Source organism: Eschscholzia californica, unplaced genomic scaffold (assembly GCF_041429995.1).
Source record: "Eschscholzia californica isolate CP2 unplaced genomic scaffold, dmEscCali1.0.p SCAF_6, whole genome shotgun sequence".
Lineage (NCBI taxonomy): Eukaryota > Viridiplantae > Streptophyta > Magnoliopsida > Ranunculales > Papaveraceae > Eschscholzia > Eschscholzia californica.
This window is the reverse complement of record NW_028238483.1, coordinates 35,057,232-35,071,747: the sequence shown is the minus strand read 5'-3', so window position 1 is coordinate 35,071,747 and position 14,516 is coordinate 35,057,232. Positions and strand designations below refer to the sequence as shown.

The following is a 14,516-nucleotide window of genomic DNA, read 5'->3' as shown; positions in this document are numbered from 1 at the left end:
TGCAATACAATGTTGCAAATTAAGCCAAATGTGATATCAACTCCATTGACGAAGAAAATATATATCTTTTAAATTTTAGTTACATCAGTTAGAAAAATCTCAAAGCTAAACTCGCCAAAACATCATTCTTATCTTGAATACATGTCGAACCATTAGAAAAAAAAGTCAAATGTATCTATACTATATAGTGTAATACCATAATTTAATAACCAATTATTAAGATGTAATATTTAAAGTTGATTAAAAAAAAATTAGTAATACCATCAATATTTTCCACAAAAAAGATGAAGAAAAAAAGAATGAAACGACGCCTGAGAGATTCGAACTCTCGCGGGGAAACCCCATGTACTTAGCAGGCACACGCCTTAACCACTCGGCCAAAGCGTCGTTGTTGAATGCCTCGAGAGATAAATATATTAGATGTACAGTTTAGTCTTCTCACGAGAACCATAATAAAACCCTAAACCTCCACTTCACCGTTCTTCATCTTGTCGATTTTCCCTCTTCTCCTCATTCTTGTGTGTGCTTCGTGTTGTTTCCGAACATCAATGGCGGTCAGTTTCTCTCTCTCTCTCTAAACTTATGTAGCAAGTTCACAGTAATGCTTGATGCTAATCTACTGGTACGGGAAATGATTAGATTTAGGGTTTCTCAAAACTTTCGTATCTTATAGGTTATGTATTTTTGGATCAAAACCATTGAAGCTTGTACTAGACAAGAGGTTATAGGTATAATCACATAGGGATCTCATCTACCTATCAGTACCATACCAAGTTAGGAGATTTTTCCGAGGATACCCAAACAACGCATTTGGACTCGTAAAAACAAATTGATTCATATAAATTCTTGGGTATTAGGTGGAAGATTTTATAGTTTCTTGATTAGAAAATATGGTTTCTAGATGAATAATTTATAAGTAGGAGGTTTGGTTTGAAACTTGTGGAGGACTTGATTTTCATGGTTTTCTCTTCAAACTGTTTTCAAGTAGTTGAGTTTCGACTGCGTTCTTGTCTCGGGCAGGTTACTTGCCCTAGCTAGTCAATCATGTAACGGCCGAAAACTCACTCTAAAATGTGTGGTTTTCTAAAAGAGACTCCAAGTTATAGCATTTTTTATATGGAAAAGTTATATTTCTTTATCTTACTATTGTTCGAAGTATGCGGGTATAAATGAAAATGGGAAAGAAGCCAAGAGACAAGAGGGGAGGTGGTTTGACTCACTCATCTTACTTCCCGGACTCATGTTAAAGCTTTGTTGTGTTTGAAGCATAAATAACTCAGCCAGTTCTTCGCAATTTGTTATTTTTGACCTTGATCAATTATAGGTTTATTGAAAAATGAAGCAAAATCTATTAGTTGACTTATTATTCCCTTCTAATTATGTTGCGTGGTGATACTAACTAAATTACTTGTGTCGAAAATGTCCAGAGTGTACCAGTTAACCCGAAACCTTTTCTGAACAATCTGACGGGCAAGCCTGTTATGGTGAAGTTGAAATGGGGAATGGAGTACAAAGGTTATTTCTTGCACTAATGATGTTAGAATCACTTCATTTATTATTTTGCGTGTGTGTTTGCGGATAGCTAACACACAGTGCCTTGGGGTTGAATTTGCAGGTTATCTTGTCTCGGTAGATTCATACATGAACTTGCAGGTAATTGTTTTAGAAAATTTGTGTCATTAATTGACTGGTTCATTCATATTTTCTTTCGGAATGCTTTTTAAACTCGCATATCATGTTCTTATAAGCAATATTCTCATCTATATTCAATTGCAGCTTGCCAACACCGAAGAATACATTGATGGACAATTTACCGGGAATCTTGGAGAGATTCTCATAAGGTAAATCTAGCCACTTTGAATACTATAGTGTTAGATTTGAGTACCTATGTGCATATATCGCGTTACGGCTTTAGATATATTCCGATGATTCTTATGTCAATTCGAAAATTTTTAACTGTGTTGAATGTGGAGTGGTTTAGTTTTGTTTCGTACATTCTGTTTATTTCGTAGATTTTTGTTATATTATTCAAGATGTAAAGTAGTTCAAACTTAAGTAATGCACATGGCATGTGCATCTTGTTTAGATATAGAGCTCCGTTTGTCATCTTTAAGCATCTCTCAATTGATCCCCATCTATGTTATTAAGAAATATAGATTATGGATGAGCTTCATTTGTACTTGCACCACTTAATCGAACCACACAAAATGAGCTCAATTACCATCTTTCTTGAAAAGGATAAAGGGCTTACCTGTGCTTTACTATCATTTGACAAAAGATCATATGTTACTATACCTTTTATGATTTTTCAGTTTTGTAGAGTTATATGAATAAACCTCGTTATTTGTCTTAGGATAAACGTTTTATGATTTTTCAGTTATATGAATAAACGTTTTTCAGAGCTATATGGACAATTTGGGGGTACTAAAGAAGTTCATTTCAGTGAATCGTTTATTTTTGGAGCCTACTGGAGGCAGTTGGGTCTTAGGATAATGTATTAGTAACATACCTTCCTTTACTGTATAGTTGGTTGAAGATATATGTAGCAAACGAATATTACGACTACGATCATTATATAGTTCTGCTTTTAGGTCCTATCAAGTTTTTGTTTCAGCATTGAGCTTTGGCCTTTTGCAGGTGTAACAATGTTCTTTATCTTCGTGGAGTACCGGAGGATGAGGAAATTGAAGATGCTGATAAAGATTAAAATGGTGAAGATGAAGATCAGCAGACTTTTGTTATCGGAAGCCTCGGCGTTGTTTTCTTCTTTGTCCGTCATCTTGTGTTGAGTCGAAATTTGATTGCTAATACATTATATATGTAACCCTTTTTAAACCCTTGTATAGACAAGGAAGGATTTACAAGTCTTATATCTGACTCTCTTGAAAGTCTAGGAAGGATGTAATAGGTAGGTTTAACCTAAAGCAAACTCATTATTCACATAAGACTTTCAAGCTTCCTAAAAGGTTTTTCTCAATTATCATTCTAAAGATTATTTGATAGACGGAAAAATGAATTACCCACCTGTGGAGCAGGAACCTCGAAACCTTATGGCATAAGTATTTAAATGGAAAACTTGAGATTCATGTGAAAATGGTAAATATATAAATGTTGTTCATTTTGTGGTGGGGGATGGAAGACATTTCTTCCTTTCTTGATCTCTCCAAATACTACTTGATTCTCTACTCATAGTATTTTGACTTTGCTTCATCTCCCGGGAAACTAAAAAAGAATAACAACTACCTTATCTTTGTTGTTTTCTTCTCTCACTTGTTTGGATTTAAACTGAGAGAGAGAGGAGAGAAAAGGAAGGAAGAAGAAGAAGATGAGTGAAGAATCGTTGATATACAGTTTTGTTGCTAGAGGAACGATGATATTAGCCGAGTATACTGAATTCACTGGAAATTTCCCTGCTATTGCATCTCAATGTCTTCAAAAACTTCCTTCTTCTAATAACAACAAGTTTACTTACAATTGCGATCATCATACTTTTAATTTCCTCGTTGATGGCGGATACGGTATATTTCATTCAACTCTTCTTTAAATCAATACTATTTGATCAAATGATTTTTAGGGTTCTTCTTGTTAAATCATTACTATTATCTTTGACTTGTGCTGTAGGATTATATAGTTAATATTGCCTTCCATTCGCGCCTCCATCGAAATTGAGTGATTTGGGACACTTTTTCGAGTCACCTTTTTTCCTTCTCCTGCTTCATAATAATATGTTCTCTTAATGTGCAGCATATTGTGTTGTTGCCAAAGAAACAGTCCCAAAACAAGTATCTATTGCTTTCTTGGAGCATGTGAGAGCAGATTTCAAGAGGAGATATGGAGGTGGTAAAGCTGATACAGCCATGGCGAAAAGCCTCAATAAAGAATTTGGGTACGCGTGTTCTACTAACTTTTGTTTTTCTTATCAGAACTGAAACCTAAATCAGTGACAATTTAGCAATAAATGTTGAATGTGATATTTTTCTATTTCAAAAATTGTAGGCCTGTTATGAAAGAACACATGCATTATATTATAGAACATGCTGAAGAGATTGGGAAGCTTCTGAAAGTAAAGGCACAAGTTTCACAAGTTAAGAATATTATGTTGGAAAATCTAGACAAGGTACATTTTTTAATCGTTCACCATCCTTCAAGATATTCTTTTTAATCGTTCTCGTCTCCGTGTACTTTGTTATTTGATGTTTTTCTCTTCATTATCGATCAGAATTTTAATTTTTTTTCGTCTTAGATTTACCTTTCTAGGTATCAATACCAGCTTACTTCATGATATTTTCATTCCTAAAATTGCCTTTCAGACTATTGATAGAGGGGAGAAGATTGACATTCTTGCCGACAAGACCGACGATCTGCGCTCACAGGTTTGTGGGTCCTCTTAGAAAAAAAATTGTAATCCTAACTTAATGCTGCAACATAAATTGAAAATTGTACTAAAACTATTATTTCAGGCTCAAGAATTCAGGAGAAAAGGGACACAAATTAGGCAAAAAATGTGGTATGAGAATATGAAAATGAAGCTGGTTGTTCTTGGAGTTCTCTTGTTTCTGGTATTAGTTATTTGGGTTTCTGTTTGCCATGGGTTTAACTGCACCAATTAAACCATGTCTGGTAAACACAATTGAATCACTAGCAAAGAGTGGTTGTACAGCAGATAAGAAGAAGAAGATTTCGACTTTCTTCGAAAAGAGTTCTATATTTTAGCTGTAAAAAATGTATCATCGGTTTGAGCTGTAAAAAATGTATTTTAGCAATGTGATTAATATCAAAATAAGATTATTTTTTTTTCTTCTCCCTTGTTCTTTCTTATTTTCTTCGTATGATAAATATTTACGGTGTTATTTGACGACTATTTTCTAGCTTTGTATGATAAACTTGGTTGTTCTACGAGGATTATGAAAGTTTAACCAGTCAAGAGTACAAATTTCAGTGGTGTTTAAAAGATTTTGATAGAGTAAACTGGGGATAGGTTGTATAATAATCATTTCACGGTACTGACAACAGAAGCGCATCTGGTGTAGTGGTATCATAGTACCCTCCCACGGTACTGACCAGGGTTCGATTCCCTGGATGCGCAATTTTTTCATTTTTGCTTCAATTTTTTTATGAGCTAATACGTTTCAATAAAAAAAAAAAAAATTGGACACATAAAAAAAATTTGGATGCATCGTGGAAAGAGAAACAACAACCTACTTTCACTACCGGAAGAGAAAAAAATTTGTTGCAGGTTTTACACCATATATATCAAACACTAGGGTATAGCCCGTGCCTCCGGCACGGATGCTCTTGTAGAGCACTTTGAGTGATGTAGCAACCCAAGATATTAGAAATTCACTTCAAGCCCGCGATTATTAATTTGAGTTTCACAATATAATATGAAATGGAACCTACAGATAAATGATATTGGACGATTTATTCTAGTAAGGAATGTACAATTTTTCTGATAAATCGATGCATATTCTACACAAAATTTACATCAAGTTCTGGAAAACTGTATTTCTTTTACATAAAATTGAACAAAAGGATATCGTCAGCTGACATCCTTTTCCGACTCCTACGTTCTAACTAACTAAGTACACAAAAATAACAGACTCACCCAATGGCAGAGAAATTAATTCACTAATCTCCGCCGATGTATCCGAAAAACTAAACTCTTTTCATGTCTTCGTTGATTTAAAACTGGATTGCCTCCTTTGAAACAAATGAAATGGAGTAGTTGCAGAATCAGAGGGTGTCAGAGTTCTTTTTCTCTGTCGAGGCTTGGAAGCAAACATCTTCAAGATCTGAAATGGAAGCAAAAAAACCTTTTAAATGATTTCATATCTTTTTAACATATTATACTGATTTAAACATAAAAAAACTCTTTCATTGAATCATATTCTTATACCAACAACCAACCTCTATTCCTTTCAACAACAAAAAAACAACCAACCTCTATTGGTGATTAAGTGGGATCAAATGTTACAAATTGTATAGTACAACCTGGGGGCGTAATTTCTTGTCTCGCAACCAAAACAACTCTCTGGTTGAATCATATTCTCATGCGAACATCCAGCCTCTATTGGAGCAAATAAATATGAAATATCTAGTCTACGAAAGAAAGTTTAAACACTGGTCGTTTGCTCGATTACAATGTGTGTGGTTGATCACTTAAACTTTAAACTCAAAATAGTGTAGCATCCAATAACTCACATAACGAAACTCTATATTAGTAAAGACAAAACGACAAAAAAAATTTAAGCTGACATTCATCTATCTTTAAACTAAGAAAATGGTTAGCAAAAATCGCTTAACAATCTCTCCACAAATCCACCTGACTATGCTATTTTCAACTCAACTACATTATAAGAGTAACAAACACCATAAACTCACTGAAGCAAGGTTTCTCAAAAGCAAAACATTAAAAGAAGTAAAAGTATTAACAACCAAAACGCATTGGAGATCAAATTTCATTAGATTACATTGATAAAACAAAGAAATTGACAATTGTTCATGGAAATAATGTCAACGTAAAGTCTCACATGTTCTCCATAAAACAAAATTGAAAAAGATGAATGAAACAGCTCTTTTCGATTTCAAAAAGAAAATCCTAACCTAAACACAATCAAAACTGACCAAGAACAGTAAAATCAATCAAAACTGAAATTGGATTTGGAAGATAAAATCTCACATGGATATAGAAATCAATGCGCCTATATATTCATTTCTATCATTAATCCAATTTCAGAGAAATTGATTTGTAAGAGAATCCTGAATCTTCCAAGCTAATGTTTCAATTTAAGTGTCATTCAGAAATATATGGTTTAGTGTTTTCTTCAGCAGAAAACACTAAATCGCATCACTGTGGACAGTTAAACCATTGTGCACTATTTTTTATGGTTGAGTAAATGAACATAACAATCTAAACTGAAAGATTGAAAGTAAACAATCAGATGTAAATTTTGCTTCAATTCAGAGATGAAAAGGTCACACATATAAGAACTCCGATCAAATCAGTTAGATTTTAAAAAGCTTGAAGAATTGGAAAGAGAAGCACCTTTCATTAGGTAAGCAAAAAAATTTGAGATGGATAAAGAACACAAGGGTGTTACGTGATACGATTTCTAGCAACTCTCATGGAGATGTGAAGCATTTTTCGATTCTACCCCAGTTAGTCATAAACCCTACACAAATATACAGAAATACAATATTATTGAAGCGATGGAGTAAAAACACAAGCGAAGAGCTAAATTTACATACTACATAGATGTAAACTACAAAATCGTAAATGATAGAAACAAATGTGAGAAGATGGACCTTCCTATTCGAAACCCTAAATTGATTAGTTATAAAATGAGGTAAGGAGGGACACATACCTGCCAGCAGTGGTTTGGTTTTGAAGCCCTAAATTGATTAATCCATAACCCCAAATCAAAATCCTAAGTTCTTCAACATAGAGAAGATACAAACAGAGGTATATGTTATGGAAGATATAGACAGTTCATGAGAGAGACAACCATGGAGATACTTACGGGAAGTTTCTGATTCATGGTTGGTCAAAGCATTTCTCATCTCTTTCAACAAAAAAAAAAGGCATTTCTCATCTCAAACCTTAAATAAGGATTTTCAAGGGAGTGTTTGAAAGGAAAAGAAAAGAATGCGGTACTAACCTCTACGAGTATTTGTTCAAATGCAACAGCAAGGAGGTATTCATAAACCAAAAACTGACGTAAACTTAGAATAGAAGGTAAAGAAGGAGCGCGGATACTGTGACGAAAAACTCACATAAACTTACAATCTATTATACTCGTTAATTACAGGAGGAATATAGCAAAAAAGAGTTAAATTGATTCATTACTTCAAGGAAATATATATAGTAAAGACATATAATCGTAAATGCGGAACCAATGCATACGATTAAAAACTACAAAAATTCAAGTATGAGTGCATCATCCACGACGCCGTTTAGATGCATCCGGAACTGAAACTGTTGTAAATAGGTAGATAAGTTTATTGGTATTGGCATGGACACCCAGGAGAGTGAATTTACGGTTGAGTGGTGCACAATAAAAGTTTCAACTCTTGAGTATATGGATACTAATTACCTAACCCTAAACCCTAATATCATCAACTGATCAAGTAAGCAAGCAAATCAAATCATAAAACGACCAATCTATGAACCGAATACCTGATGGAAGTCCAAAATTTAGGTAGCAGAGAGGCAAAAATTATGTGGAGAACTTGATTGGAGGGACTAATTAATGAGAGAGCATGGAGGAATTTTTGCTTACAGATTGGATTTGTTCATCAAATATGTTACCTGATAAATTACCCCCACATATTGAAGTTAAAGATTGATGGAAATTGGAGATATATTTACCCATATCTATAGAGAGGCAGACGAAAGATGGAGAGTAATTTCCTACCTTGAGAAGCTTGATTCTTTTGAGAGATTATTTCTTGTGAAGATTTCTGTCATGAATATTTAGAAATTAAATTCTCTAAAACCCAAAGATTGAAGTTGAAGATTGAAAGAAACTGAAGAGTGATTTACCCAGATTTACGAAAAAGTGGTTTCTTCAGTGAAGATTTATGTAGAAATTTCAGCATCATTCTCTTATGCAGAAGAGAAGGCTAAAGATCTGAGAATTTTTTTCTTCTGCCATGAGGATTTGGAGATGGATGAAGATTTAGGGAAGGTTGAAGAAGAAGAAATCGTTTTATGATCGGGATCCGAGAAGGTATGTCCGTTGAGAAGGAGAAAAGGTGAGTAACTGTGGCTGTAGGCTCCCGGTTGAATCCCTTGAGAAGATATGTCCTTTGACCAGATGTGTCCCTTGAGAAGATGTGTCTCTTAATAGGAATCCAATGGTTTATAGCAATGGGTCACTCAATCCGGTGGTGGATGAGAGTGCTGACGTGGATTGAACGGCTGGATTTATCCAGGTGTTTGTCCCGGTCAGCACCCAAAAATTAAGAGAATTCAGACAATAAAAAATTAAGAGAACAGAACATCAAAAATGAAATTCTAAGAAAATAAGAATATCGTACCTTGCCGACACCAACCACCAAACGACTTAAGCAAAACAAAATCCAAAGCCAATCCTTTTCTATGGAGTATTTCTGACTGTGATGGTTTTTATGGAGGGAGTTTAGAAGAGGCATGTCCGTGAGGAGGGATGTGTCTCTCCGTGACAAGCCTCCGAAAAGATACATACCCACAAGCACCCGGGTAACTCAATCCAACGGTGGATGCTAGTGCTGACGTGGGACGGACGGCCGGATTTATCCAGGGGTTTGTCCCGGTCAGCACCCATCCACCTATTTTATTATATAGATTTTGAAGATATCAGATGGATTTTCGATTGAGTCAGGAAACAAACCTTTCTTGTTGCGTTTGTAATCCCTAAGAATTAATGTTAGGCCCTGTATAGTTCACATCAAACTCCGATGCAAGACAATAAATAACAATCTCCATGTCAAACGAACTAGCACCCTATAACAGTGATATCATCCACATATAGAAATAAATAAAAGTGTGCCATGTCTGGTGGAGAGGATAAACTGTGAGACGCGAGACTTAACTAAAGCGAAATTCAAGTTGCAACATGTCTGCCTGAGATCATAAAGTGGCTTACGAAGATGACAAACATGTATCAGAGAAGAAGTACTCACAAACTCGATGCTTGATTGCTTGTACTGTACAGGCATTCTCATCGAGAGTACCATTGATAAATGAATTCTTCACATCTAACTGCATTAACCACCGTCCACATCTAACTGCAAATACAAACGAGTATCTCACAAAAAAAAAGAAGTGATACAAACGAGTGAACCACCATCACCTGTTCACTAGCTGGTGCCTAGAAATTTTCAGGGACTTTATAGTCAATTCATCTCAAATTTCAAAACTCGTCAAAATAATTCCCGCTCCCGCCTATTTGAAAATTTTATCCTTCGTTTGAAATTAGAACAACCCCTATTGGCTAAATTCAAAACACACGGATCGCTCACGTGTCAAGCTCTCAATCGCCCGATCATCATTGACAAAGTACGATATCCAAAACTTTAACTTCCCGATAAATCACTATAAATAATCAGCACCCCAACTACAACCAAATATCACAATCAATCGAAAACCTAGAAATTAGATCTCTACTCTTCCCTCTCTCTCTCTCTAGAATTGTTTGAAGATCAAAAGAAATGGAAGCAGGAAAGGTAGGAAAGGGAGGAAGGCGAGGTGGTGATAGGAAGAAATTTGTTTCCAAATCTGCGAAAGCTGGTTTACAATTCCCAGTTGGTAGAATCACTCGATTCTTGAAGAAAGGAAGATACTCTCGAAGAGTCGGAATCGGTGCTCCGATCTATCTCGCCGCTGTTCTTGAATACTTGGCTGCTGAGGTAATGATCAAGATCTGTTTTTTGTTTTCTAACATTACCGAAGCTTTTCTGATGAATCCAGATTTGTATATATCTAATTTTGTTTTGATTGTTTATGAATTTTTTTAGGTTTTAGAGTTGGCGGGAAATGCAGCAAGAGATAACAAGAAATCAAGAATTATACCGAGACATGTATTGTTAGCAGTGAGAAACGATGAAGAATTGGGGAAATTGTTAGCCGGAGTAACCATTGCTTCCGGTGGTGTTCTTCCTAATATTAATGCCGTTCTGTTGCCGAAGAAGACTGAGAAGAGCGAGAAAGTTAGTGAGGGAAAGTCACCAAAGAAGGCTTGAAGTTTTATATTTTAAGTTTTCAGATCAATGACTAACTGATTTTGAATTTGGGTAGGGAGTAGTATTGTTGGGTTGATCATATTTTTTTTTTTGTTTTAGGGTTTTGTTGTGGGTTTGTTCATAATGTTCGACAAAGTATTAATAGAATCAAATTAGTTGGGTTATCTTTTATCTTGTACCGCTTTTAACCGTTAGTGGCTTTGTAGAATATATTCGGCGCCCATAACAATTCATTGATATTATACGTTCTGGGCTGGCCCAATACTGCCCACAAACCCATTTGTTTTGGTAAAAGATAAAAACATGGCAGAAAGAAAATTCTGATGGAGTGAGAGAGATTGAGAGAAGAATAAATAAAGGGAAGGTGTTTCTACTTCTAGGGTTCCATTCAAACTTGATTTGGGTATTCAATGGTTAAAAATGTCTTTTCATGGGGTAAGTGTTAACTCTCCTAATCAACTTTTGGAGTTCAAAAGTATTTAAGAAATCACAATGATTGAATATACTTTATTTTTTGTTAGAGTTGGAAGCTGGAGAGAAAGTCTTGGGTTGAGAAGCTTTTTTTGGAGTAATATATAATTTCCAGGTAATATTATCGATTTATGAGTAAAAATGGAAGTAGGGTTTTGTAATTTAATTTGGGTACTTATGTGAGAAACTAATTTCTGATCTTTAATGGGAAAATGATGTTTAGTTCCCACCTCAGGGTTTCATCTGGTAATCATAATGGTGGAAGATTATAAAATTATATGTTGATTCTTTTTTACTTCTGATAGCAAAGATAAACTTTGGCTAGTATTTGACATTCTCAAATTTTGTATGATTGTCAAGTGTCTTTGATGATGATCAATAAAGTCGAAAGGAAAACTAGTTACTAATTTAGGTGGGGTTAATTTTCCCCTCATTGTCGAAATCTAACTCAAATAGACCAAAAAGCAACCCGAATCGGCTATTCAGACGAGTCATACATCATGAATCACACCAAAAGAAACAAACCAAGCTCGATTTAATTCAGGTCTTGATCGGACGTCGGAAAAGCTAATACTACCTTTTAGTTTTGCTATTTTAAGTTATCTTTTTGATAGACTTGGAAGTTGAAAGTGCTTCCATTGACTCTTACCACTCTTTTTTATCGTTTCCTTTTTTAGATATGCGAGGTGCATGGAGATGCATTTAAGCCGTTTGAGTTGAATTCCAAGGTTCATGTTGTGGAGGAAATTGATGCAACTTTCAAGATATTTTCATCTAGATGTGAGATTTCTAAACTCTAATGTTTCTAAGAAAATTTTCGTTTTTCTTCAATAGTTTCTCTACTCAAAGAACTGCATTTAAACGTCGAAACCAAATCAAGCAATCTCAATTCCCATCATCCTCGCTCAAACGGAGAAATCTAATTAAACAAACTCAAATTCTCACTTCTCTCGACAGACAGATCCGAATTGAACAATCTGAAGTCGTCCAGTGGAAAAATCTAAGTAACCAAAATCAAATCCAATCTTCCTTGAAATGGCGAAACCAAATTCAGCAAACCGAAATTGTCTCCCAAGTCTCCTCTCTTCTTTTACAAAGACATAATTGGATTCCACATGTTCAAAAGCTCAATCTTTACCAGAAGTTAGCACCCAATCTCTTCCTCAAAATCCTCAGAAGGACTGAGAATAACCCACAACTCTCTCTTAATTTCTTTAACTGGGCCAAAACAACACTAGGGTTTAAGCCAGATTTCGATTGTCAATGCAAGCTTATCCAGATTCTAGTCACTTCTGGGTTCCAATCAACTGCTAGACCTCTTTTCAATTCTGTAATTCAATCCATACCGGCAGCATTTTCTGTTCTTCATTCATTGACCAAACAATGTAAAAATAGCGACTTAAAATCTCTGGTTTGTAATTTTGCTCTAGAATGTTATTCAGATAAAGGTTTGGTGTTTGAAGGTTTGGAAGTATTTAGCACTATTAGGGTTTATAACTATCAGCAACCTTCAGTTCATAGCTGCAATCTACTGCTCGATGTATTACAGCAAAAGAGTGAGGTAAAATTGGCTTCGTGTTTATTTTCTGCATTTCTTCGTTATGGGAATCCAATTGATTCATTTACTTGGTCGTTGGTTGTTCGGATTCTTTTAAAACAAGGGAAGATCGAAAATGCAATGAAGTTATTGAATTCAGGTATTAGCAATGCCGTAATTTATAACTTAATCATCGAGTTCTACTGTAAACAAGGAAATCTCACTACTGCAATTGATCTCTTGAATGAGATGTATAGTAAGAATCTCACTCCTGGTTTTAGCATATATAGTTCAGTTCTTGATGGTGCATGTAAATTCGGGGATGTTCAAATTGTCGAGACGATAACTAGAGATATGGTTAAAAAGGAGTTGCTTCCGGGTATTTGTTTATCAAATTATGATCCTAGTATTCAGAAGCTTTGTGAATTAGGAAGAACTTATGCTGCAGAAATGTTGTTCGAGAGATCTTTGAACGAAAATGTTGGACTATCCGATACTTCATACAGTTACTTGTTGAGGATTTTCTGTAAGGAAGAAAAAATGGATGAATCAATGAGAATATATAAGATCATGAAAGAGAAAGTAATTATAGTGAACCGTAATTGTTATCGTGCACTCGCAGATGTTATTTGCAAGAACGAACCGTCAGAAGACGTCGAAAATTTGTTAAAAGATGTTATCATGGAGGGTTATGTTCCTTCCTGTTTAGATCTTGGAAAGTTCATAGATGTTCAATGTAGTCAAGGTAGATGGAAAGAAGTAGAGGGTATTTTGAATTTGATTTTGGAGAAGGGTCTTCTGCCAGAATCTCTCTGTTGTAGTTCATTGATAGATCATTATTGTGCTAATAATCAAACTGGTTTGGCAGTTAAGTTACATGATCGGATTGAAAAACTTGGTGGAACTTTGGATATATCAACTTATAATGTACTTCTAACTGGTCTTTTTAGAGAGAGAAAGAACGATGAGGCGATTCGTGTTTTTGAGTATATGAAAAGGCGGAACGTATTGAGTAGTGGGTGTTTTTCGATTATGATAGCAGGTCTTTGTCACGAAAAGGAGATGAGAAAAGCCATGAAAATTCATGATGAAATGTTGAAGATGGGGATGAAACCTGGTTTTGTTACTTACAAACGTTTGATTTCCAAATTCTTTTCGTAAGAAGAATGCATGTAAATTCTACCTATGCGTGCAAGTTATCGTTCATCTATTTTTAGTTTGCGTCTAACTCTCTATACATATATTCAAAAAACTCACATTTTTTGAAGTTTTTATTGATCGGGACTCAGTTCTAGCAAGGTCCATGCTATAACTAAACCAAACAAAAACATAGTCTAGTTCCACTCTTGACCATTGCAAGTTGGTCACAGGCCTTCTCTATTAGGTCACTGTTTTTTTCTTTCTCTTAATCTTGGATCATCTGCTTCAAAAGCTTTTGTTTCTTCAATTAATTTTGATCTATCTCAAGTTCATGATTCGAGCTTGTACAAGTTGATCTATTCTTACTTCACGAACACAATGGAAACAGCGTGTTGATCTTCTAGAAGCTTAACTTGGCCATTGAACTTTGTGAACCTTATCTGAGGGTAACTAGTATACACTTTGTTGCCCCTTCATCACCATAGCAGAATTGGATTGAAAAGATCTGTTCCGTTTTAAACCCAAGCAACAAATTTTGATGTTCTTGGGATCAAAGATCTACTCAGAGAAAGAAGAAAGTTGCGAGAATTTTCTAATTTAACAATGGGAACAAGTATGAGGCTTTTTTGTCTAGTTAATAACAAAA

General features: G+C 35.0%; 4 protein-coding genes, 1 long non-coding RNA gene and 2 other non-coding genes across 12 annotated transcripts; 5 read left to right on the top strand and 2 right to left on the bottom strand.

Moving 5' to 3' along the window:
* Positions 1-273: 273 nt before the first annotated feature.
* RUXF (small nuclear ribonucleoprotein F) lies at positions 274-2,965 on the top strand. The gene is made up of 5 exons (XM_086650401.1): positions 274-554; positions 1,428-1,515; positions 1,616-1,653; positions 1,777-1,841; positions 2,638-2,965. The coding sequence occupies exons 1-5, from the start codon at positions 549-551 to the stop codon at positions 2,705-2,707; spliced, it is 267 nt and encodes an 88-aa protein (XP_086506527.1). The 5' UTR covers positions 274-548; the 3' UTR covers positions 2,708-2,965.
* Positions 306-387, bottom strand: TRNAS-GCU (transfer RNA serine (anticodon GCU)). The gene has a single exon. It is a non-coding gene; the product is annotated as a tRNA-Ser (tRNA).
* Positions 2,966-3,123: 158 nt separating the features above from the next.
* LOC147534054 (vesicle-associated membrane protein 724-like) lies at positions 3,124-4,799 on the top strand. Its single transcript, XM_086648145.1, has 5 exons — positions 3,124-3,518; positions 3,745-3,886; positions 3,997-4,117; positions 4,311-4,373; positions 4,461-4,799. The coding sequence occupies exons 1-5, from the start codon at positions 3,326-3,328 to the stop codon at positions 4,608-4,610; spliced, it is 669 nt and encodes a 222-aa protein (XP_086504271.1). The 5' UTR covers positions 3,124-3,325; the 3' UTR covers positions 4,611-4,799.
* A 216-nt stretch (positions 4,800-5,015) lies between these two features.
* TRNAG-CCC (transfer RNA glycine (anticodon CCC)) lies at positions 5,016-5,086 on the top strand. The gene has a single exon. It is a non-coding gene; the product is annotated as a tRNA-Gly (tRNA).
* A 425-nt stretch (positions 5,087-5,511) lies between these two features.
* Positions 5,512-8,718, bottom strand: LOC147534052 (uncharacterized). Its single transcript, XR_015227814.1, has 4 exons — positions 8,543-8,718; positions 8,415-8,460; positions 7,046-8,308; positions 5,512-5,792 (listed from the first exon to the last, which is right to left on the bottom strand). It is a non-coding gene; the product is annotated as an uncharacterized LOC147534052 (long non-coding RNA).
* Positions 8,719-10,099: 1,381 nt separating this feature from the next.
* LOC147534051 (histone H2A.1-like) lies at positions 10,100-10,886 on the top strand. Its single transcript, XM_086647367.1, has 2 exons — positions 10,100-10,389; positions 10,498-10,886. Exons 1-2 carry the CDS (start codon positions 10,192-10,194, stop codon positions 10,720-10,722), a joined length of 423 nt encoding a protein of 140 aa, XP_086503493.1. The 5' UTR covers positions 10,100-10,191; the 3' UTR covers positions 10,723-10,886.
* A 157-nt stretch (positions 10,887-11,043) lies between these two features.
* LOC147534050 (Tetratricopeptide repeat (TPR)-like superfamily protein) lies at positions 11,044-13,997 on the top strand. 6 transcript variants are annotated; one of them, XM_086647364.1, is made up of 4 exons: positions 11,045-11,157; positions 11,244-11,670; positions 11,793-11,973; positions 12,151-13,997. In XM_086647364.1, exon 4 carries the CDS (start codon positions 12,872-12,874, stop codon positions 13,889-13,891), a length of 1,020 nt encoding a protein of 339 aa, XP_086503490.1. In that variant the 5' UTR covers positions 11,045-11,157; positions 11,244-11,670; positions 11,793-11,973; positions 12,151-12,871; the 3' UTR covers positions 13,892-13,997. The 6 variants fall into 6 exon arrangements, with proteins under 6 accessions (XP_086503487.1, XP_086503490.1, XP_086503489.1 ...); XM_086647361.1 differs by having other exon boundaries at positions 11,044-11,157; positions 11,244-11,308; positions 11,871-13,997; XM_086647363.1 differs by having other exon boundaries at positions 11,793-13,997.
* Positions 13,998-14,516: the final 519 nt, after the last annotated feature.